Source organism: Marmota monax, unplaced genomic scaffold (genome assembly GCF_021218885.2).
Source record: "Marmota monax isolate L192 unplaced genomic scaffold, Marmota_monax_Labrador192_F-V1.1 WCK01_AAM20220418_F8-fsc00021, whole genome shotgun sequence".
Taxonomy (NCBI): Eukaryota; Metazoa; Chordata; class Mammalia; order Rodentia; family Sciuridae; genus Marmota; species Marmota monax.
In genome coordinates, this window is record NW_026695228.1 from 25,164,374 (window position 1) to 25,187,497 (window position 23,124).

The window sequence follows — 23,124 nt, forward strand, 5'->3', positions numbered from 1 at the left end:
TGGCCGCTGTGACTAAGGCTCTGCGGGTTCAGCACGGGGGGGGGGACACGGAGTCGTCTGTGGAGAGCAGCAATGACGGTCCAGCCCCAAGGCACATCCTCCCCTCGCTGGGCCCAGAGGCAGGGCCTGAGGGGGATGGGGTCAGGGCGGCACGTGGTCAGCCCGAAGGGGCACCACCCACGTGGCGGTGGCTGAGCCCCCCTCTGACTGTCAGGGAGGGGCCTGCACAGGGAGCTGGGATGCACTTCTGGTTACCATGGTAACACAGGATCGTGTGTGCGCCGTTCAGCCGGGGCTTGGTGAGCACCTACTATGTGCCCGGTGTCTTCTGGGGACCACGCAGGAAGCATGTCCACCCGCGGGGAGCTCACACTCAGGCAGCCTCAAAGTCGAACATCAACAAGATCAATCAGAGGGTGAAACGGGCCAGAAAGAGGACGAGACCTCTGGATGGACTGGGGGAGGGCCGGGTCCCTCCTTCCGGAGATCGTCCTCGTGGGGCCACCCTCAGGCTGGGTGAGGAGAAGGGATCAGCTGAGCCGAGGCCTAAGGGGAAGGGAATGGGGTCAACGGGCTCATAGTGACCTTGAACTTGGCTCTTTGGGGAATTTCTTTACCCAACGTACAGGAGACACCCTTCCCCACACCTACCTCGTCAGGGGGTGAGTGTGAAGGTGTCTTTCGAGAAAGGCCTTCGAGAGCAAAGGATCAAAGGGTGTATCTGTCAGGGCGGGGGAACCTGCCGCAGTAACGAGCATCCCCAAGCTCCATGGTCTCAGCAAGGGCTGTGTTTCCTGCGCGCTCCGGGTCCAGCACAGGTGCCAGTGGGGAGGAGGGGACCCTGCTGAGGTGCCACTAGGGGCCTTGCTAGTGGAGAACCATGCCAGGGACTGTTCTGGACACCCCCGGAGAGTCTCACTCTGCAGGTTCAGCCCTCTGACCTAAACAGCGGCCCAGATCTCTCCGCCCACTCCCTGTTGGCTGGTGCCCATCCACACGGCCCTCGGCCACCCAGGAAGGGCCACCTCGCCTTATCGCAGGACATAGGTGAGCCCAGAGCTGATGGTGGCTAGGGTTCCAGGCAGCAGAACGTGGACAGAAGACAGGGCCATCTGTCACCGGGTCCCCCGGCCGTGTCAGTGCGCTGACCAGTGAGCAGCCACCCTCCGACCTCCGCCCAGGCAGGGTGCCCACAACTGCCCTTCGCCTGACCCCAGGAGGGCGTGAGAGCCACTGCCCCTGCGCAGTTCATTCCCGCTTGGCTCCCGAGCTCCCTCGGTCCAGGGCTGCCCTGGCCCTGCCAGCCTCTCCACAGGCTGCTGGACCTGGAGGACGTTCCCGAGAGATAAGGCCCAAGTGACATCGGGCAGCAGGGCCAGCCCAGGCCCAGGAGGGAGGTGCGGGCCCGGCTCACGGTGCAGGCGCCCACCCGCAGGGAGCGGGCCACGACTCACCCAGTCACTCGACAAACGCGGCTGAGCACCAGCTGCACGCAACAGGGTGCTAGGAGCAGGGGACACACCTGCGCCGAGTGGCTCCGGAGAGACAGCAGGAGGACGCCGAGTGCAGAGCTGGCGGAGTGCTGGGGACCAGAATGAGGGGTGGAATGCTGAAGGGCCATCAAGGGGGACCTCTCCCAATAGGAGCCCTGAGCCGCAGGCCGTGGGGGGAGCCGTGTGAGACTCGGGGGGGAGCACCGTTCAAAGGCCCTGGGGTAGGGCAGTAGCTGCCTGCTGGAGGCCCCAGGGAGCCCTGGGGGTAATCTGGGGAAGAGACAAGGGCGGGAGGTGACAAAGTAGGAGGACCGCCTCTGCCCTTTTTTTGGTGACTGTATTCATTTCCTGTAACTGTCACAATGAAAGGCCACAAACAGAGTGGCTTAAAACAGCAGAAGGGTGTTCTTCTCACAGTTCTGGGCTCCGGAGGTCCAACATCAAGGTACCAGCAGGGTCTTGGTCCCTCACAGACCTTGGGGGGGACCCGTTCTGGCCTGTCCCTGGCTTCCAGGGCTCTGCAGGCAACCTCGGGTGCTGCCCTGGCTGTGGGTCACGGTCCCCAGCGCGGCCTGCGTCCTCCCTCGGGTCCCCGCAGTGTGCCCGTGTCTGTACCCAGGTCCGCCTTTCATAAGGACGTCAGTCCTGCCCCCGCTAATGGCCTCATCCTAACTTGGTGACACTGTGGAGGCCCTTCGCAGAGTTCGCGGGTCCCGGGGGTCAGGACGTCTGCGCGTCCTGTGCGGAGAGACTCAGAGTGACACCAGCAGGACGGTGGCCTGTGACGCTGCCCCTCCCCTGGGAATGGCTCGGTGCTGCCTCTCAGGGTGTATGACAGGACTGACCGGGCTCCCCGAGGGCCAGCGTCCCTGGGCGGCAGTTACTGTCCTGGGCAGCACGTCACAGGGCCCACCAGGGACCCAGACGTGGGCAGATGCGGGTTTTGTTGGCAGCTTCTGAGACGGACGGACAGACGGACGCACTGGATGCAGGGGCCTCCGCTGCTCCCCCTGTTTGCTCCTGTCCCTGTCCCCACACCCCCAGTCTGTCCCCTGTCACCAGGCCCTGGTGACAGTGCCCCTCCTTCTCCCTGGCTGCTTCAGGGCTGGCTCCCTGGGCTATATTTAGCCCCGAGAAATGGGAACAAGAGCCTCGGCCGCCGCAGAGCTGGGGACGGAGACCAGGCCTGCCTTCGCCAGCCATGCCCTGCGGCTTCCAGCCTCTTCCAGAACGTTCCAAGGGAAAAGCACTTCCAGGCTTAGAACCAGGGCGTGGACTCCTGTGTGGACATTCATCACCCGAATCCTGTCCAGGTCCCGTCCAGGCTGACCTCTCCCTCTCTCCCTCTCTCCCCCACCCCTCATGGGGGCAAAATACATACAACATAAAAACCTACCTTCTTTTTTTGGAGGGTGGGTGACAGGGATTGAACTCAGGGGCACTTGGCCACTGAGCCACGTCCCCAGCCCCCTCAGCTGCTGCTGACTGTGCGGTTCCGTCATGTTGAGCAGGTCTTCTGCTGTGTGGCCGTCGCCCCCCCCCCAGCCCTGGTGCTGCTGTGGCCTCCCCCCACTGGAGCTCTGTCCCCGGGACCCCACGTGCTGCCCTGCGTCTGATCTGGCGGCTCCCGGGCCTCGGGTGGAGCCTGCGGGTGGCTCCTGCTTCACTAAGCGGGACGTCCTCCCTTCCTTCCCAAGACAGAGTTCACTTCAAACAAGACCATTTTAAGATCCGTAAAATAAACACACAGGAAACTCCGCAGCCCCGTGGAAGCAGAGACTTCTCAGGCCCAGAAGCCCGCCCCCCCCCCCCCCCCCCCCCGTCACCTCCTCCCCCAGGGACTCTCCTCGGGGCTTTGAGCCGCGCCTGCTCGTCCACCTGGTGGGGGTGGGTTTGCTGGCCTCCCCCTGGTACCAGTTGGCCTTGAACCCCAGCAGCCCTCCTGCCTCGGCCTCCTCCGGGCTGGGCCTGCAGACACGCCCCCACACCTCAGTCTCCCGAGGCTGCGCGCTGGGTCCCACCCACGTGTTCCCTGTCCCCTTCTCCTGCAGGCTCTCACCCTCCCGTGCTCCGCTCATGTATTCTCTCCCCTTGAGAAAGGTCGGGTTGTCAGCGGTTGGGGACTTTCTGACGGACCTGACCACTCCTGGTTGCCTTTGGGGAACGTGGGTTCCTTTCTGCTGGGGAACAACCCGGAGCGGAATCACAGGGTGGTGGGAAAGGAACATGAATAGTTTGAGTAGAAACTCTCAGGGCATTTTTTCAGCGTGGGTGTGTGTCCCCCAAAACTCGCACGTTGGGCTGGGGCGTTGCTCGGTGGTGGAGCTCCTGCCTGGCAAGTGCAAGGCCCTGGGTTCCAACCGCAGCACTACCCAAAAATAATTAAATAAAAGGAGAAATAAAGACAGACACATACAGTGAACAGGCCATGGGAAAACGAAGGCAGAGGCGAGGTGGTGCATCCATGATCCAAGGAGCACTAGACAGCCAGCAGACCACCAGACGCAGGGAGGAGCCTGGGCCACAGTCTCTCTCAGAGTCTCCTCCCAGGAGGAGCCCACACCTTGATCTTGAACTTCGGGCCTCCAGAACTGTGAGAGAACAAGTTTCCGCTGTTGAAGCTGCACAGTTGTGATTGTTTGTTTTAGCAGCTGCAAGAGCCTAATACGCCACGTTACTCCCCATCAGCAGGGATGAGGGCACCAGTTACCCCACAGCCTCACCGAAACCTGGTGGTGCCAGTCTTTCTTATTTTAGGTTTTCTTTCGCAGCTTTTATACTTATTTTTAAAGGTGGGCTTTTAAAGCCACACTGGGAGACCTACATTCTGCAGGTGCCACAGGGCGATGAACCACTGGAAGGTTCCGCCTTCTCTGATGGCTCAATCCAATGCTTCCCAGCGCAGAGGTTAAGTTCATGGGGTCAGGGGAGGGCACCTGCCTGGTTCCAATCCGCATCGTCACTGACTAGCTCTCTGACTTTGGCTAGGATTTTGTCTTTCCAAGACTTAGTTTTCTCAGTTATAAAATGGGCAAGAGAACCAGGCACACGCCTGTAATCCCAGCAGGAGAATCACAAGTTCAAAACCAGCCTCAGTAACTTAGCGGGACCCTAAGCAACCCAGCGAGACCCTGTCTCTTCATAAAATATAAAGAAAGGACTGGGGATGTGGCTCAGTGTCTCTGGGTTCAATCCCTGGCACCAAAAATTAATTAATTAATTAAATGGGTAAGGTGATAACATAGGAACATCCCCAGCACCACCAAAAAGTATATATACATATATATCTAAAATAGTGAAGTGAATTCCCATAGGTAATGCGCTTAGAAGAGCACCCAGCACCTAGTAAATATAAGGGTTCCATTCATGTGCTCGCCTCGCCCCCCCACCTCTTCCTGCTCCCCCTCTCCCCCTCCCTCTCCCTCTCCCCCCTCCCTTCCCCCTCCCTCCTCTCCCCCTCCCCCTCCCCCTCTCCCCCTCCCCCCCCCCCCTCCCTCCCCCTCCCCTCCTCCTCCCTCCCCTCTCCCTCTCCCCCTCCCCTCCCCCTCCCCTCCCTCCCCCTTCCCTCCTCTCCCCCTCCCCTTCTTCCTCTCCCCCTCCCCCACCCCTCACTCCCTCTCCTCCCTCTCCTCCCTCTCTCTCCCCCCTCCCCCCCTCCCTCCCCCACCCTCCCTCTCTTTCGTGGTCTTCTGTTCTGTTTCAGGGGGAACGTTCTATTTATAGATTTCTTCCCCTTGAGGATTCAGCCTCCTCTCTGGGAGGTTTTTGTGGTTGATGTTGAGGCTGCAGGAGGGGAGGAGAGAGGCCCTGGAGGAAGAGGCCCAGGGCCCCGCCGTCTGGCTTGGTGACTTCGGCAGGCCACCGGACCCCACAGTCACACACCTCCTGTGAGGGACAGGGCCGTGACTGTGTGGGGCAGGAGGGAGTCGGGGGCCTTTTCCCCAGGTCAGGGGCTTCCTCCTCCTGCTCCGGCCTCTATCTAGGTGACCCTCGTAAGTTCCCCAGGTTCCTCCCGAGCCTGGGGAGGGAGCCGTGGCCCTGAGGGCTCCTCTGGGCTCCTCTGCGTCCTCCTGACCCTCGGGGCCCAGGGGGACCTGCACCTCCCTGGCTCACCTGCTCCTCCTCTTGCAGAGCAACGACGCCTCAGGGAACACCTGGAACTGGCTCTACTTCATCCCCCTCATCATCATCGGCTCCTTCTTCATGCTGAACCTCGTGCTGGGCGTGCTGTCGGGGTGAGTCCTCTGTTGCCCTCCCTGTGCCCACCGCCTGTCCCCAGCTCGCCAGCCTCCGCTCCCACCCACCAGGTAACAGCAGACCCCGGCTCTTCCCTGGGGTCTTCAGACTGTCCTTGGCAAGCCACACGCAGCAGTGGCTGTGCCCCGCGAGGGGCAGGGTGAGGGCCACAGGAGCCTCCCTGCCTGGGATTCACACTTTTCACCAAAAAAATAAATAAATAATAATTTGGGTTCCTCTTCTCCCGTTTTCCAAACATAATATCATAATAGACCATCAAAAAGTGTTTTCCTAGCCAGGGAAGTGGCTCCCGCCTGTCATCCCAGCAGCTCGGGAGGCTGAGGCGGGAGGACCATGAGTTCAAAGCCAGCCTCAGCCTTGGGGAGGCGCTGAGCAACTCAGGGAGACTCTGTCTCTAAGTAAAATACGAAAATCTATCTTCCTGCCATGAAGAGGCTCTGAATCCCATTTTGGGGGGGCTTGATGACAACTGGACTTCGTATTTCTCGCCATTAGAAGTCGGAGGACTGGTGTGCTGGCCCCGGGGTGCCGTCGGCAACCCCAGCTTCCTCCATCTCTCCACACGGACACCCTCCCTGGAAGGCCCCCCACCCCGCCCCCCCCCGAGAACCCCCGAGCACACACACAAACGCCCCTGAAACCCCCTCCCAACCTCAGACCCTGACCTCGTGCTCCTGCAGAGAGTTTGCCAAAGAAAGGGAGCGGGTGGAGAACCGGAGGGCGTTCCTGAAGCTCAGGCGGCAGCAGCAGATTGAGCGCGAGCTGAACGGGTACATGGAGTGGATCTCCAAAGCAGGTGAGAGCCAGCACGGCAAGTCCCAGGCCACCAAGGGCCAGGCATGCCGCGTGGACAGGGCCACGGAGGGATCCCATGGGAGGAGAGACGTGAGTCGGCGTCCCACACCCTGGCAGCAAGACTCTAGAGTAGGACATGGAGCCTCGGGGATCTGACATTGCCCGATGGTTGAGTTCCAAAATCAGACCTTGGAGCCAGGCACGTGGCGCCCGCCTGTGATCCCAGCAACGCTGCAGGCTGAGGCAGGAGGATCACAAGTTTGAGGCCAGCCTCAGTGACATAGTGAGGCCCTGTCTCAAAATAGAAAATAAAAAGGGCTGGGGATGCAGCTCAGTGGTAAGTGCCCCTGGGTTCAGTCCCCAGGACCCAAAATAAATAAGCAAAATCTGTCTTTGGTTACATTCCAGCCGTGCCACCCCCTGACACTCTGTGTCACCTCCCTGTGCTGCAGTTTTCCTGGTGGCTAAGTGGAGATGATAACGGTGCAGTCGTCCCTTGGTTTCCCAGGGGATTGGTCCCAGGACCCCCCCACAGACACCCAAGTCTGTGATGCTTCAGTCCCACATAGAAAATGGCCCCGTGTTTGACCTAACCTGTGTGCACGGGTGACTCGTGACACCTGCTGCAGCCGAGTGCTGTGGTGTTTGGGGATAATGACAAGAAATGACTTGCCGGTGTTTGGGACAAAGACCTTTTTCCGGGTACTTCTGGTCCACCACTGGTGGAGCTCTGGACGCCCAGCGTGTGGTGTGGAGGGCTCCCGACCCCCTCGCGGAGCTTCAGCGAGACATTGGGGCTGGGCGCTTAGGAAGCTCAGCACCTGGCACACAGTAGGCGGCTTGTTCTGCCACCAGCAGACACTTAGGGGCGCCTGCAGTGTGGCAGGCTCTGTTCCAGGCACCAAGGGGTGGGCGCCAGACAAACCAAGTCCCGGCCCTCGGGATCGGAATGCTGGAGAGAAAAGGAAGACAGGCTCCTCTTGTTGGGAGCCACCGCACGCTGAGCAGGGAGCAGAGAACAGCTGGAGTCAGGGTGTCAGGGAAGGTCTGGAGGGAGTGGCATCTGGCCGAGGCCTGAAGGAGAGGACAACAGATGTGGAGGGTGGGGAGTTCAGCTCCAGCAGAGCAAGGGCAGTGGGAGTGGCTAGGAAGCCAGTGGGACTGGAGTAGAAGGGGGGGGGCGGACAGAGAAGTGACAGGAGCCAGTGTAAGCAGGAGCTTGCAGGCGGAGGTGGGGCTGCCTGGGAGTGTTGTTTGTGGGGAATAAGGTTGGTGTATTCATCCGTGTTTCATTACTATGACAAAATACTGGAGGCAGGATAACTGTATAAAGAAAAGAGGTTTCTTTAGCTCACCATCCTGGAGGTTCAAAGTCACGGTGCCAGGATCGGCCCAGCATGCTGAGGACTTTGGAATCACGAGCGTGCAAAGGGAGAGGAGGCACTTTGTCAAACAGGAAGCCAGAGAAGGTCACTCTTGTAACCCTTGCACATGCAAGAGTTCAGTTGTCCCTTGAGAACTACCTTAATTCCTTCCAAAGACACGCCCCGAATGGCCTAAGGACCTTCCACTAGCCCCGCCCCCTTAAGGGACCCACTACCTCTCGCACTGCCAAGCCATGGACCAAACCCGGGCACAGGATCCCTGGAACCCGGCACATCGGAGCCCAGAGCTGGGCGCAGAACTGAGGAGGGCGGGGCCAGAGACAGAGGGCGGGGCCAGAGACAGAGGGCGGGGCCACTGGGCTGCCAGGTGCCCGGGAGCCAGGGGCGAGCCGGGGTGGCCCGGCGGACCCTGCCTCCCAGGGCCGGCGTGACCCTGTGCCCTTCCTCCTTAGAAGAAGTGATTCTGGCGGAGGACGAGGCCGACGTGGAGCAGCGACATCCCTTTGATGGTAACTGCTCTCCCCCGAGCTGGCGGTGGGTCCCCTCAGGGAGCACCCAGGGCTGGGGACGCGCCACTGGGTTCCCAGGGGCCGTCAGGCGGGGACTTCGGGGTCCAGGAGGTGCCAGGAGCAAACGTGAGGCCAGGTCAGCGCAGGAAGGGTCAGGAATGGCGGGCTCCTGCCCGAGGAGGAATGTGGGACGTGGGGCGGGGAGTCCAGCCTGGCCCCCTTTGCCGGTGACCGCGGCCCAGCTCTGGTTCATGTTGCTGCCCTCCGGCTCCAGCGAGGTCAGGAGGCGGGTCAGGCAGGGACAGCTGTTGACTGGAAGTCCCTGGGATGCCCAGGAGACAAGGGACTGGGATCCGGCCCTGGGCGGTCATGGAGTGGGCCTGGGGGTGCTCGCCTGTGGTCCCTGCTCCTCGGGAGGCTGAGGCAGGAGGCTGGCTTTGGCCCCGGAGTGTGACACCCACCTGGGCCACAAAAAGAGTCCTGGCGATTTTATTCAGGAACGGGATGGGCCATGGGGGGGTCTAGGTCTCCTTATCAAACGTGTGGGGACTTTCTGTCCCCGGAGGTGAGCCTCCCAGCACGCTGCGGGCCCAGGGGTGGCTGTCCCCGTGGTCCCTGGGTGTCAGTCCCAGGACTCCTAGGAAGCAGGTTTTAGGACTTAAAAATAACTCGGAGAGGAAAGGGTAGCCAGAGCGCAGGCCCGGAGGGGAGCTGAGCGGACAGTCCTTGTCTAGACCCCTGAAGCCAGGTGACCTCCTCCCTGGGCCCCCGACGGGCACCCTGCAGCGGGTGGCGGGTCCCGGCGTCCGGAGCAGCCAGGGTCACGCCTGTTTCTCTTGCCATGTTCCCATTGCTGGAGCTCTGCGGAGGGCCACCGTCAAGAAGAGCAAGACGGACCTGCTGCACCCCGAGGAGGCCGAGGACCAGCTGGCCGACATCGCCTCCGTGGGTGAGCCTGCCCGGCCTCCCCGCCCCACCCACCCCGGAACCAGGGCGAAGGCCTGGGAACCCGCCGCCTGCACGGGGTCCCCACCTGCCCCCGCCCCGCTGAGCCCGGGGCAGGTGCCGTGACCGTGGCAAGGACCACGCATGTCTCCCTGGGTGGGTCTAGAGCCAGCAGAGACAAGGCTCCCGGTGACAGCGGCCAGTTCACCGTGGCCCAAGGGTCCCTTGTCAGATTTTGGAATAGTGACAGAGAGACCCTGAGGAACCTGGGAGCCAGGTCTAAATGTGGTACTCACCACATGCCTTGTGTGCACTGACGTCATACACCTCTGGAAGATTCTGTGCATGAAACGCTGTTGCTATTTCGTGGTGTGGAATTTTCCACATGGGACGTCGCTCCGTCCTCAAGAGGTTTGAGATCTGGGAGCATTTTGGATGCCGGATTTGGGGACTTAGGGGTGCCTCGCTTGTAGCTCTTCGGGAAGAGTTTGGGGGAGCGGCCGTTATTAGGTGCCCAGATGGGAACAAGACACAGAGCTCAGGGCTGGGCATGGTGGCACACGCCTGTCATCCCAGCGGCTCAGGAGGCTGAGGCAGGAGGATCGTGAGTTCAAAGCCAGCCTCAGCAAAGGCGAGGCCCTAGGAAACTCAGTGAGCCCCTGTCTCTAAATAAGACACAAAATAGGGCTGGGGACGTGGCTCAGGCGTGGAGTGCTCCTGGGTTCCATCTCTGATAACAAAGATATAAAAAGAAAGACAAAGAATTCTACCGTGTGAAACTTGCAGTCCAGCCCTGCAAATAGATGTTAAGTCAGAGTTTGCAAATAAGCCTGTAAGGGAAATGGGGGGTCCTGGGTGTGGCCACTCTGGAAGGGTGGGATATGGCTGGAGGGCTTCCCAGAGGAGGTGGCCTTTAGACTGAGAGCTGAAGAGTCACCGGGCAGTGACACAGAGAGAACGCGTGACAGATGGTTCTCAGACCTCTGCCACTGTAACACAGAGACCAGAGCCGAGCCGGGGGCGGTGACGCACCCCTGTGATCCAGTAACTCAGGAGGCTGAGGCAGGAGGATCATGGGTTTGAGGCCAGCCTCAGCAACTTAGCGAGACCCTGTCTCAAAACGAGACCCTGTCTCAAAATATGAAATACAAGGGCCAGAGGCGCAGCTCAGTGGGTGAAAGCAGTCCTGGGTCCCATCTCCAGTTTCGAAAAATAGAACAAAGAAATATCTTAACCACAAGAGTTTGTTCGAGAGGCGCCTGGGGACATCTTTTCTTTTCCTCGTGCCCCTCACGTGCTATGGATTTATTAGCGGGGACTGTGGCTTTTGTCCTTCTGCAGTGAGGGGGAATAGGGTGTGGGGGTTTTAAAACATGATTTTTAAAATCCCAATCATGAAGGGAGGCAGAAGAGCCTCCAGGCGGAGGGAGTGGGGCTGGGGGAAGGGGAGGGATGTAGACAGAGGAAATGCAGGAGGGACGGAGGCAGAGGAAGGGGACCTCCAGGAAGAAAGCCACTCGGGTCTCCCTGTGACGCGGTGCTGTGCTTCTCCCAGGCCCCACTTGACTGCTCTGTGCACACCTGTGCACGCGGCTCCCCTCCCCTTTGGGCACGTTCCCTGGGGGAAGGAGCCCTTCAGCTGTATCCCCTGAGTCACTCTGAGTGTCACAAACACAGAACCCAGGTGGAAACCCGCCAAGTGTACCCGCAGTCCCCGCCCAGGCCACCTCACGTGGCTTCCCGGTTAAGTAGGTCCTAATGGCACCCGGAAGCTGGCCTTCATTTGCAGTTTTAGTTTCTATCCGAAGCCTGTGTCTCCTCGTGGGGATGGACTGGCCGAGGGCAGCCTGGGGACCTCCCGCGAGCGTGGTCAGTCACATCCGTCCCCATCAGCCTGGGGGCTTCCATGGTAAACGTGGTTTGTTTTCTTCTCATTGGCAAAGAAGGTTCTGCTGCTGCCCCTACAACCTGGGCTGCATGCCAGGCTCCGCCCGCGGCCCAGCCCGTGGCCCAGCCAGGACCTCCCTCCCGTGTGGGGGGAAGGAGCAGCCGTCCTTAGAACAGGGTCGTCCTTCCTCAGCTGATCTGGGACAGAGGAAAAGGAGGGAGGGCGGAGGGCACTCTCATCTGGTGCAATTGTGACATAGCATTTGTCATGATTTAATTAGACTTTAAGTAAGAGTCCATACTCCTTGACCTTCCATCTATACTTCAAAACCATTTTTAAACACATGCAAAAGATCATGTCCCAGCTTCTTCTCAACATCATTGTTTCTGATGATCAAAAAGTGAAAAACAGGGCTTGGGATGTAGCTCAGTGGTAGAGCACTTGTCTAGCATGGGCAAGGCCCGGGGTTCAGTGCCCAGCATGGAAGGAAGAAAGGAAGGAAGGAAAAGGAAAAACACAGAAACAACCCACAATGCTCAGCAGTGGAAGAATGGTTAAAGAAAGTATGGTATATCCATACAGTGAAATACTCCACAGCTAGGAAAAAGCACACAGTTGCTGCCAGCAGGGAAAGATGTATTTTGAGATACATCAAGTTGCACAACACTAGGTACAATATGATCCCATTTTTAAAAACAACATTTGGAAATGTTAAAGGTATAGAAATCGGGGGATTGTAGGGGTTTGTCACTTTCTACATGACATTTTCTGGGGTGTGTGAATTAGTCACCTGTATTATTTTTGAAATCAGGGGGAAAAGGTTACCTCAGAGCAGAAATAATTGTAAGAAATGTGACAAAAAATATCATGAATGTATAGGGCAGGGAAGAATTTGGCAGAAAACCAAAGAAAGCTTCTTGCAGGAATTGTTTCAAACTAGGGTTCAAAGCCAGGTGCCAGGGCACACACCTATAGACCCAGAACTCAGGAGGCTGAGGCAGGAGGATCTCTTGAGTTCAGGAGTTGGAGACCAGTCTCTGTCTCAAAAAAATAAGAAGAATAAAAATCAAAGTGAACTGGGTTTCATTTGAGGATGAAACCTCAAATTTGAGCCGTCCCCTGGGGCCACTCTAACCAACTGCCACAGACTCAGTGGCTTAAGCAACAGAAATTTATCGTCTCATGGTTCTGGAGGCTGCGCGTCTGAGATGGGGGTGTGGACAGAGTTGTGCCTCCTGAGCCTCCTGGGCACCTTCTCCCTGTGTCCCCCCGTGGTCTTCCTCATCTCTTGTAAGCACATGAGTCCTGCTGGGTTGGGACCACCCCAGTGGCCTCTTTTTACTTCAGTTATTTCTTTAACGACCCCCTTGGCCTCTGTACAGCCTCATTCTGACGTCCCGGGGCTGGGATCTCAACACGAGTTCTGGGAAGACACCATTCAAACCATAAGGCGGGGAGGTTGTGTGGGTTCCTTTTCTGTTACTATAATGAATTCCCTGAGGCTGGGAACTTATTTTTTTTAAAGAGGTTTATTTAGCTCAGGTTTTGGAAGCTGCAGATACACCACATGGAGCCAGCTCCAGTGAGTGGCCCCTGGGCTGCCTCATACTGTGGCCGGCGGCATCCTGGTGGGGGTGTGGATGGGAGGGAAGGATCACACTGATGGAAGGAAGCCAGGGAGGGAGGAATGGAAGCCTCAGGCCCAGGAGCTCAGGGCCCCAGGGGAGCCGCGACCAGTCCCTCTGAGGGCGGCTCCGGGTCCTCCCACGAGGCCCCGCCTCTTAAAGGTCCCTCCAGCTAAAACATGGCCATCCTGGGTCCAAGTGTCCAACTCGCGAATCCCTGGGGGACGCACAGCACCCCCGCTCAGCCCTCCGCAGGGACGGTCCAGAAAGCCACGAGAGCCCTGGGTGGGGAGGCTGAGGCAGGAGGATCTCAAGCCCGAGGCCAGCCTGGGCAACGGAGAGAGAGTCCGTCTCAGAACTAGGACTTTAAAAACGCCTCGGAAGGTGGCTCCGGGGTGGAGCAGGAGCTGTGTGTTGAGCCCCTCGAGGGGAGGCAGAAGGACGGAGGGAGCGGAGGCCGCACTGGGGGAGGCTGCGCCCTGAGCCGAGCAGCCCCAGGCAGACTGTGGAGGGAGGACCAGAGAGGCCAGGAGACGAGTCTCCACCCACACAGCCCTGGCCACCTGCCCAGCTGCCCCACTCCATGGAGGACGTCCGTCCTCAGGGGACACAGGCCCCGCTCCCCGGTCCTCCCTCTCTCCAGCCTCACCCGGATCCATCCACCAAAGTTGGCTTCCCCTGAAACACCGCCTGCGGGCCCAGACGCCCCTTTATCGCCCCCTCCTGGGCTCCTGGCTGCCACCTTCGCCTCCCACCCTCGGTGCCTCCCCAGACACCAGAGGGCCCCTGCGAACACCTGAGTCATGTCAGCTCCTCCTCCAAGAACCTCCCTGGCTCCCACCTCAGCAAAACCCGGAGTCTTCCCTGCGGTTCCCCGGGCCTTGCGAGGCCCGTCACCTCCCTGGCTCACCTCCGTCAGCCACTCCTTCCAGGGACACCAAACATGTCAGGCAGGCACGTGCCGCCCCAGGACTTTTGCACTAGCTCTTTCCACTACCTCAGCCACAGAGGTGACTTAGGCCAACACCCCAGGCGCCTGGGCCCCGCACGGTGCCTTGCTGTGGGTTTTCCGGTCACGCCCCCACACTAGGGTGTCCCAGGGGGCAGGATAGGTCCTCAGTGGACGCTCCAGAGCATACACGTGTGCAGGTGGAAGTCGCACCCGGCTCGTCCCCGGTGACCACTTCTGAAGTGAAAGGTCCTAGGAAGACGGGGGCCCTCCCCCTCAGCTGGAGGCCTTCCCGGCCGGCACCGGGTCCTGGGCAGGGGCCCTGGACAGCCACAGGCATCAGACGCAGCCCAGAGTGGCAACAGGCTCTCGTTGGAGAGAGCCCTGGGCCTGCCTGTTGTCATCCTGTCCCCCTCTGGTGGCCCCCAGTGCCACCGTCTCAGGGGCGTTGCTTTCTCCCTAAACTGAGCCCGCGGTCAGGGTGGTTCCCGGGCCCGAGGGCTTGCCGGAGGCGGTGGCTGCGCTGGCCACGCCCCTCCCCAGAAATGCCTGCCTGACCCCTGCGTTCTCTCCCCGGCAGGGTCCCCCTTCGCCCGAGCCAGCATCAAAAGTGCCAAGCTAGAGAACTCGACCTTCTTCCACAAGAAGGAACGGAGGATGCGCTTCTACATCCGCCGCATGGTCAAAACTCAGGCCTTCTACTGGACTGTGCTCAGTCTGGTCGCCCTCAACACCCTGTGCGTCGCTATCGTTCACTACAACCAGCCCGAGTGGCTCTCCGACTTCCTCTGTGAGTACCGCCCGCTCCTCGATCCCTTCCTCGGGTCCTTCCCCGACCTCCTCCCCTGGGAGCCAGGGTCTTTTTCCGGTCCTCTCTGAGTCTCTCCAGCTGCGGTTGGCCGATGCTGTGTCAGTCCGTTTTCTGTTACTACAACAAAGTGCCCGTGGCAGCTGACTTTATGAAGAGGAAAGGTTTATTGAGCTCACAGTTTAGGAGGCTGGAGCAGGTGGCACCTGTGTCCATGGGAAACTGATGGGGTAGGGAGGTGGCAGTGACGGGTGTGTTGGAGCAAGTGGTCGTTCCTGCGGCCAGAAGCAGAGAGCGAGGGCACCTGGGATCCCAGGCCTTTGGAGAGCAGCCCACAGTTGGCCAGGGATCGCCCACAAGGCCCCACCTTTTAAAGGCCCACACCACCTCCCAATGCCATCTCACGGGCCCAAGCCTCTAACCCCCTGAGCCTTTCAGGGGACACTGTGTCCACGCCACAGCACAGCCCGCCTGCTCCGGGCCCGCGGCTGTCAACTGGAATCCAGGCAGAGTTGTGGGCGCTGCGGGAGGGAGTGGGGGACAGAGGGAGACAGCAACGGGGTAAAGACAGAAGCTCACATGGAACTTCCTGGCCTCTCTGGGAACAGTGAAGCCATTGTCCTGTTTCTCCTGCTCATGTCCAGCCCTCGGCCCCCTCTGCCCACGACTTTGACTCCTTGGCCACCTCCTCTCCCGCCCCCTTGGCCTCCCCTCCAAGGACCGTGAGAGCCCCTTGCTCTCCGTGGGTCCTGCACCCTCAGGCCTGGTCCTCCTCCCTCCGTCTGGTTCCAGGACGAGCGTGAGATGGGGTCAAAGCTGGGGGCTGGCCGGGGTGGGGAGAAGCCGTAAAGATGGGGATCATCCCGCCAGGACTTAAAAAGTAAAGAGCTCTGAGGAATCAACAAGAGGTGTGCCAGGCACACGAAGGGCAGGTGCCCATGGGGGGCCCTGAGTGGGGCTCCCCAAGACCACGCCACCCACCGGCACCCTCCTCTGCATCTCTCGGCTGGCCTGACTTATTTGTCACCCTCTCGTCCTGGTTCAGGACGGATGTGGGATAGCTGCCGCGGAGACAGTCGAGTCTTTGACCTAGAAAGGCCGAGAGCCTAGCCCAGGTCACCGTCTCCTTGAAGCCCTCGTGGTTCCCAGTCATGACTGACCCCCCAGGACACCCCTCGGGGCCAGTTCTCTTTCCAAGAGTCCTGACCTAGTTCCAACCTTAGTAATTGTGTTTGGTCCCCCCGGAGTCTCTTATAAATGAGGACTCTACTTCCTGTTATAACCTCCTCTGATGGTCTATTTTTAATCCCCTGTATCCTCCCTACTAATCACCTGGCAGTCCGTCCTGGTTTAGGAACAGAGGATTGGGCTTCCTGTCTGTAAAGATCCTTAAATTATCCCCATTTTCCTGTTGAAATAACTGAGAAACAGAGAGGTTCAGTCACTTGTCCAAGGTCCCACAGCTAGAAGTGATGAAGCTAGGATTTGAACCCAGGTAACTAGGCTTCAGGGTCCAAGCTGTGTCTGACGATAGATTCCGAACACCAGGTGACCTGAATGCTGCATGCCTTCCCTGCCCTAAGTCACCATGTGACCTTGGGCCAGTCATAACCACCATCCATATCCACCAAGGTGTCTTTCAACACAAGGTATCCTCTTCTTTATGTGCCACCAAGAAAGACACAGTCTGCCGTCTACACTAGGACCTGCTGATTTTAAAAACCTCTCCACTTCAGAGATGTCAAAATCTGAATAAAACTGTGTCTCAGAATCAATGAAGTATTTAGGTTGTCTGGGTCTCCGACGCATCGGTTCTCTGTGGAAATTGGATCTGATGGTCCAGAAAGTTCTTCCAGATCCCCCAATTCTGTGGGAGAGGAGTTCTCTCAGGCCTTGTGCAGGGCTCACTGTGTTTCCATGGTAACCAGGAAACAAGCATCCCAGAGGCACTCGTCCACTTCTACTGGGTCTTAGAAGGGACCTGAGGTTATGGACAGATTTCCTTTTCTGCCTTTTGATCCTAGAGACCCTAGACCCTGAAGACCACTGTCACCCCTTAGAGTCCTACAAATAAAGGGAAATTTCAGTGAAAAAATGAGCATGAGGGACCCCGACAATCCACCCAACCACCTACTAAAAGCAAGATTAGTAAACACTCTCGTCCATTGTCTGAGCTCATGTGTGCTGCTATAACAAAATACCTGAGGTTGGGTAATTTAATAAAGATAGAAATTCATTTTCTCACAATTCTGGAGACTGGGAAGTCCAAGACCAAGGTGCTAACAGGTTGGGTTGCCTGGTGGGGCTGCCCTCTGCTTCCAGGAAGGTGCCTTGAACATTGGGCCCCCTGGGGGGGGGGGGAGGAACACGGAGTCTTCACATGGCAGAAGGCAGAAAGGCAAGAGAGATGAACCGACCCATGGAACCCTTTCTTGAGAGCATCTGATCCCGTTTACCAGGGCTCCATGTGATGTGACCAGCCCCTGTGGGGGCCTGCCTCTTACTTTGGTTCTTTGGGGGATTGAGTTTCAACAACGTTTGGAAGGGGACACACACCTTCCACCCGTAGCAGCCATCAAACGATTAGCCGCATGGCCATGATGGGAAATTCTCAGAAGCGTGTTTGGGTCTCCATCTTCCCTTTCTCTAGGCTGACTCCCCCTCAGAACCCCTCCTCCTCCCTTCCTCTGGGTTAGGTGAGAACCCTGAGCAGCCCCCCAGCCCCCCAGGAGCTTCCCAACCTCAGCTTCCTACCCCACTAAGAAATCCCCCTCAGAGCAGGACCTGGGATGAGCCATTGCTTTGCAGGCTAATCCACCTTTATCCTTCCCGGAGGCCTTGGCATTCCTAAATCAAAGAACAGGAGTCTTTGTCTTGATCCAGACTTTTAGATGAGCAGCTAGACGGGATTTCCAGAGGGTACCGAGAAGCCGGGCCTGCGCCGGGTGGCCCAGTGCCGCATCCAATCCTGACGTCAAGTCAAAACCAGGACCCCGTTGTGATTTCCATTTCTTCCTCTTCCTTGGGAGCTCAGTCAGGCCAAAGTGGACGGAGCGTGATTCTTAGAAACGACCCAGCGGCGTTATGGGTCCACGCCAGGCCCCTGGTTGTTGGTTAATTATCCTGTGAGGTTTTCAAAGTGGGGACATAGAAGTGTACCAAGCTCCTGGGGAACCACTGGTCAACACAAAAGCGAGGGCCTTGACAAGGACCTGCATCCAGCCCTTCTCTGCAAACCAGAGCAGAGGTACCCGCTGGAGAGCAGCTGGACTCCCTCTGAGATCAGCTGGGGTTGGGGGGGGCACCAGTCTTCTCTTCTCCTTTTCCAGAAGGGAGACGGGGGCTCTAGAGGACAAGCCCTGGCCGGCCTTCACCCCAGACTGACCGCCTCTCCGTTTCCTCCTTCTCCCTCCAGACTATGCAGAATTCATTTTCTTAGGACTCTTTATGTCCGAAATGTTTATAAAAATGTACGGGCTCGGCACGCGGCCTTACTTCCACTCCTCCTTCAACTGCTTCGACTGTGGGGTAAGTGATCGGCTTCTGTGGGGGCCACTGCATGCGCTCTTGTCTATAATGACCATACCTGGAGACCTTGGTCAGCGGGAAGAGGGAAGGTCACCTCTGCGTGTGAAAGACTGAGATGAACGCAGAAGCAATCACACGAGCCCAGAACTCCCAGCCTCGGTCACGAGGGGGAATTTATAGACCACCTTTGGAAAACAGATGGGTGACCCAGCGAGTCCTCCATGAAGGATTCACCTTAGAGGAACTCACACAGGTGCCTGGGAGACACCAACAAGAATGCCCCTGCAGCTGGGAACAAAATTAGGGTCTTTCAACCTGAGTCAGCTCTCTGCCACTGTAACAAAATGCCTTAGGCAGTTCACTTATGAAGAGCAAAGGTTTATGGTGGCCCACAGCTTCGGAGGCTCCAGTCCATGATCAGTTGACTCTGTTGCTTTGGGGCCTGTGGGGAGGCAGCTCATGGTGCCAGGAGCACGTGGTGGAGCAAGGTGATTCCCTCCATGGTCCAGAAGCTGAGGGGCAGGGGAGGGGTGAGGCAGGCCCCTAGTGACCTAAAGACTTTCATTAGGCCCCGCCTCTTAAAGGTCCCACCACCTCCCAGTGGCACCACTCTGGGGACCAGGCCTTGAACAGATGGGCCTTTGGAGGACCTTTAAGATCCCGACTGTAGCAGCGTTAGTGGCAAATAGTGGGCGTGCCTTCCCCAGGACGCCCCAAATCCTGCACCCAGTTCCAGTATCTCAGGCAGCCTTAATAATTCTTAATAATTCTGAATCCAGTACTGATTTCTGCCCTATTTTAGGAAACTCTATGGTGTTGGAGGAAAAAACAAAATATATACAAACAAAACTACCTACATAAATGACCCGAATGTTTCAGGAATAAAACAAATTTCTTTTTGTTAAAAAAAAAAAAAAGAGTCTCGGGTTGAAGGTGTCTTAGGGGTAAAGCACCTCTCCAGGGAGCGTGAGGACTTGAAAGAAAACAAAGAGTGTCCCAAGTAGCTCTGTTCATGACAAGCCTGGCCCCAAGTGTCCCTCTGCCTTCGAGTGGAGAAGTTAAACGGTCACATCACTCACAGACGGTCCCTGACTTATGGTGGTGTGACAGCAATGATTCAACTTATGATGGTTTGATTTATGATTTTCAACCTCATGACGATGCAAAAGTGACACTCAGTAGAAACCGCACTTCAAATTTTGAATTTTGATCTATTCTCCAGCTGGTGACAGGCCAGTGTGCTCTCACAAGGGTGGACGGCAGCAGCAACTGCAGCTCCCAGGCAGCCCCATGATTACAAGAGGAAGCAACAGATACCCTACAGCGTGCTGTGTTGCTAAGCTAGGGGTTCAAGAGGCGAGGCGTATTAAACTTCAGCTGGGCACAGTCGAGCATACCTGTAATCCCAGCGACTTGGGAGGCTGAGGCAGGAGGATTGCAAGTTCAAGGCCAGCCTCAGTAACTTAACAAAGTCCTGACTCAAAATAAAAACATAAAAACGGCTGGGGATGTGGCTCGTGACTAAATGCCCCAGCTTAATCCCTGGTACAAAAACAAATGTGTTTTCTATGGCTCCAAGGAGCTGCATTACCCGGTTGATCTTATGCGATACGAATTTCCCATCAATTCTTTAAAAGGACGAGGAGGTGATTAGAGCACAGGGTGATGGTTGTGACCCGGGGTCTCTGGAAGCTTCCGGGTGCTGCCTGGTCCTACTAGGTAGCAGTAGTGGGTGGGTGATTCCGGAGTCCTCAGGTCCGTGTGGCCTTTTTTGTTGCGGTGCTGGGGACAGAAGCAGCGCCCTGCAGGCTGGGCCAGAGGCGCACCCCTGAGCCGCACCCGGGACCCCCAGCCCACTTGCCCTCGGGGTTGAGAGCTGGGTGCCTGCGAGTGAGCGCCTGCGGGAGCCCCAGGGTCCCCCGCGCTGAGCCCTGGCCCCGGCTTCCAGGTCATCATCGGGAGCATCTTCGAGGTCATCTGGGCCGTCATCAAGCCTGGCACGTCATTTGGAATCAGCGTGTTGCGAGCTCTCAGGTTACTGCGTATCTTCAAAGTCACCAAGTAAGTCTTGGGGACTCTGGGGCCTTCCCCTGGGGCCTGGGGGTCGTGGCCGGCGCTGACCCCTCCCGCCGTGGGCAGGTACTGGGCGTCGCTCCGGAACCTGGTGGTCTCCCTGCTCAACTCCATGAAGTCCATCATCAGCCTGCTCTTCCTGCTCTTCCTCTTCATCGTCGTCTTCGCCCTCCTGGGAATGCAGCTGTTCGGCGGCCAGTGAGTGCCCAGAGGCCCCGCCGGTCCCTGGGGCCTGCCGCAGGGCGGGGCCCTCTTTGCACCCCGACGCCCCCAGGCGTCACCCAGGAGGACGGGGCTGTGGGTACCACCCGTCCTGGGGCGTTGCCTTGGAAACCAGATGCTGACCGGGCATCCGGGTGGGCGGGGCTGTGGGTACCACCCATGGGGGGGCGTTGCCTTGGAAACCAGACGCTGACCGAGCCCTGCGGGGGGGGGGGGGGGGGGGGGCGGGGGGGGGCTCACGGAAACTCCTGTCGTCCCCACAGGTTCAATTTCGATGAAGGGACGCCGCCCACCAACTTTGACACCTTTCCGGCAGCGATAATGACCGTGTTTCAGGTATGACCTTGGCGGGGCGGGGCGACACCTCTTAGTGTCTGATTGGGGCACCTGGACCGCCTCCGAGGGGCTTCCCCGGGACCCCCAGGCCTTTCCCAGTGGATTCTTTCTTTGGGAGGGACGACGCGTGTGTAGAGAGGGGACCCTCCCTTCCCTCTCCCACAGGGGCAGCCTCTAAATGAGGCCCAGACAGGGTTTGGAGAGGGCTGGGCCCCCTTGCCGGGAAGTGCTGAGCCCTGGCACGGGTTTCTTGGCACCGGGCACCCGCAGGTGTCTCTAGCTGAGGTCCCACCTGGGGCCCTGCAGTACAGTGCAGGGGGCGGACCCCAGGGCCGTGCCCTGCCTCCGAGCTGCACCTGGCCCCACATCGGTCCTCGACACCTGGCACCCCCACTCAGCACCACGCACGGAGGGATCTAGGGGGATGTTAAAGCGGGTCTTGCCGGGCGCGGTGGCCACGCCCGTAATCCCAGCAGCTCAGGAGGCTGAGGCAGGAGGATTGAGAGTCCGATGCCAGCCTCAGCAGATTAGCGACACCCTGAGCGACTCAGCGAGACCCTGTCTCTATATGAAAAATAGAGAGAGGCTGGGATGGGGCTCCGTAGCTAAGCACCCCTAGGCTCAATCCCTGGTATGAAAAATGTCTGGCCACGTCTGCTGAGCCGCAGAGCCTGGGCGGCGTCCATCTGTGTCTCCCGGTCCAGAGGCTGCGGGGCGTGGCAGGGTGTGGCAGGGGCGTGGCTGGGGCGTGGCAGGGTGTGGCAGGGGCGTGGCCGGGCTGTAACTTGCAGATGCCCCCCCACAGCTATCACCCCTCATGGTAGCTGAGCCCAGGTCCCTCTTTCTCCTCTTGCGAGGGCACTGATCCCCCGTGAGGGCTCATGACCCCACCTGGCCCCAGTGACACCTCCCAGTTCCTTCTGCCAGCACCACACGGGGACAGGGGCTTCCACAGAGGAACCCGAACGGACACCGTTCAGCTGGGGCGAATCCCCTTCCCACGAGGGAAGACCCTGGTGGCCGCGCGGGGGCCCTGGCACTCTCGGAGCCACGGAGCTGGTCTGCCAGCCGGGCGGGACAGTGGCCTCGGGACTGTGGCCTCGGGGTCGTGGCCTCGCCCGCTGCTGAGGCCGCCTTTGCCCTCCGCCCTCCCGCGGCAGATCCTGACGGGCGAGGACTGGAACGAGGTCATGTACGACGGCATCAAGTCGCAGGGCGGCGTGCAGGGCGGCATGGTGTTCTCCATCTACTTCATCGTGCTCACGCTCTTCGGGAACTGTATCCTGGGGCGGGGGAGGGTCGGGGGCGGGGGCTGGAGGGTCAGGGAGGGGAGGGGTCGGGCAGCCGGAGCCTGGTCCCTGTGCTGTCCCTCCGCGGCCGCTTTCCCTGACTCGGCGGCAGACACCCTCCTGAACGTGTTCCTGGCCATCGCCGTGGACAACCTGGCCAACGCCCAGGAGCTCACCAAGGTCTGTGGGGACGTGTGTCTGGCAGAGGCACCACCTGTGGGCGGCGGAGCGGGAGGGACCTAGGGACCGGGTCACTAGGCGGGGAGAGCCGGCCTCTTGCTCCTCCAGGGCGCTGAGCCTCCACCAGCCGGTTCCGCAGCAGAGCGCAGCGAGGCCCGGGGCCAGGAGGCTGCAGGAAGCAGATGGCCAGCGCCACCCGGGACCCAGTGAAGGGACCCAGGCAGGGATCCCAAGGAAGGGGGCAGTGCCAGGCCAGCGGGCACCGTCACCGCCCAGAACAGTCAAGTTGCTGGACCTGAGGGAAGGGGGCTCCCGTAGATCCGTGGCCTTAGGGGACCCAGAGCCGTGGCCAGCACAGATGGTGGCCACTAAGCAGCTCCCACCTCTCTGCCCCATTGGCCTCCTGCTGGACCTGCTAGTGGCCACTTGCAAGCCACCGTGGAGGCTGAGTGTATGGTAAACCGGTCAGCCTCCCAGGGGACAGGAAGAGGCCAGAGGGCAGCTAGCAAGTAGCCTGCACAGGACCCTGGAGCTCCACTGGGTCCCCCCGTGTGTGGGAGCTGGCGGGGGACACTCTCTGGACTTCCTTGTGAGGATAGCAGTGACCACGTGATGCTCGTGGAACCAGCTACTGTGGCCTCCCTCGAGTGGAGGAGGAATCTGAGGCTCAGGCAGGACCACTGGCCCCATGGCAGGATCTCAGCAGCCACTGTCAGAATCACGAGACCCATTAATCAAGCTCCCGGCACACAGTGAGCGTTCAGGGAAGGCAGCCTCCCCTGGCTGGCGCGGGGAGGCCAGGTCGTGAGCCTCCCTAGCACGTGATGAAAATCAAAATACCA

At 59.1% G+C, this 23,124-nt stretch overlaps 1 protein-coding gene across 7 annotated transcripts in view; it reads left to right on the top strand.

Annotated features, from left to right (window-relative positions):
• Positions 1 to 23,124, top strand: part of Cacna1a (calcium voltage-gated channel subunit alpha1 A) — a 245,765-nt gene that overhangs the window by 154,768 nt on the left and 67,873 nt on the right. For 6 of the 7 annotated variants that reach the window (XM_058576793.1, XM_058576792.1, XM_058576791.1 and 3 more), the window contains 11 exons: positions 5,625 to 5,728; positions 6,431 to 6,546; positions 8,383 to 8,437; positions 9,291 to 9,388; positions 14,427 to 14,636; positions 18,070 to 18,182; positions 20,131 to 20,243; positions 20,322 to 20,453; positions 20,741 to 20,813; positions 21,974 to 22,091; positions 22,215 to 22,282. In XM_058576793.1, the coding sequence (XP_058432776.1) occupies positions 5,625 to 5,728; positions 6,431 to 6,546; positions 8,383 to 8,437; positions 9,291 to 9,388; positions 14,427 to 14,636; positions 18,070 to 18,182; positions 20,131 to 20,243; positions 20,322 to 20,453; positions 20,741 to 20,813; positions 21,974 to 22,091; positions 22,215 to 22,282 (1,200 nt within the window). Of the gene's footprint in view, positions 1 to 5,624; positions 5,729 to 6,430; positions 6,547 to 8,382; positions 8,440 to 9,290; positions 9,389 to 14,426; positions 14,637 to 18,069; positions 18,183 to 20,130; positions 20,244 to 20,321; positions 20,454 to 20,740; positions 20,814 to 21,973; positions 22,092 to 22,214; positions 22,283 to 23,124 lie in introns of all 7 variants that reach the window. The other variant, XM_058576794.1, reaches the window with a different exon arrangement.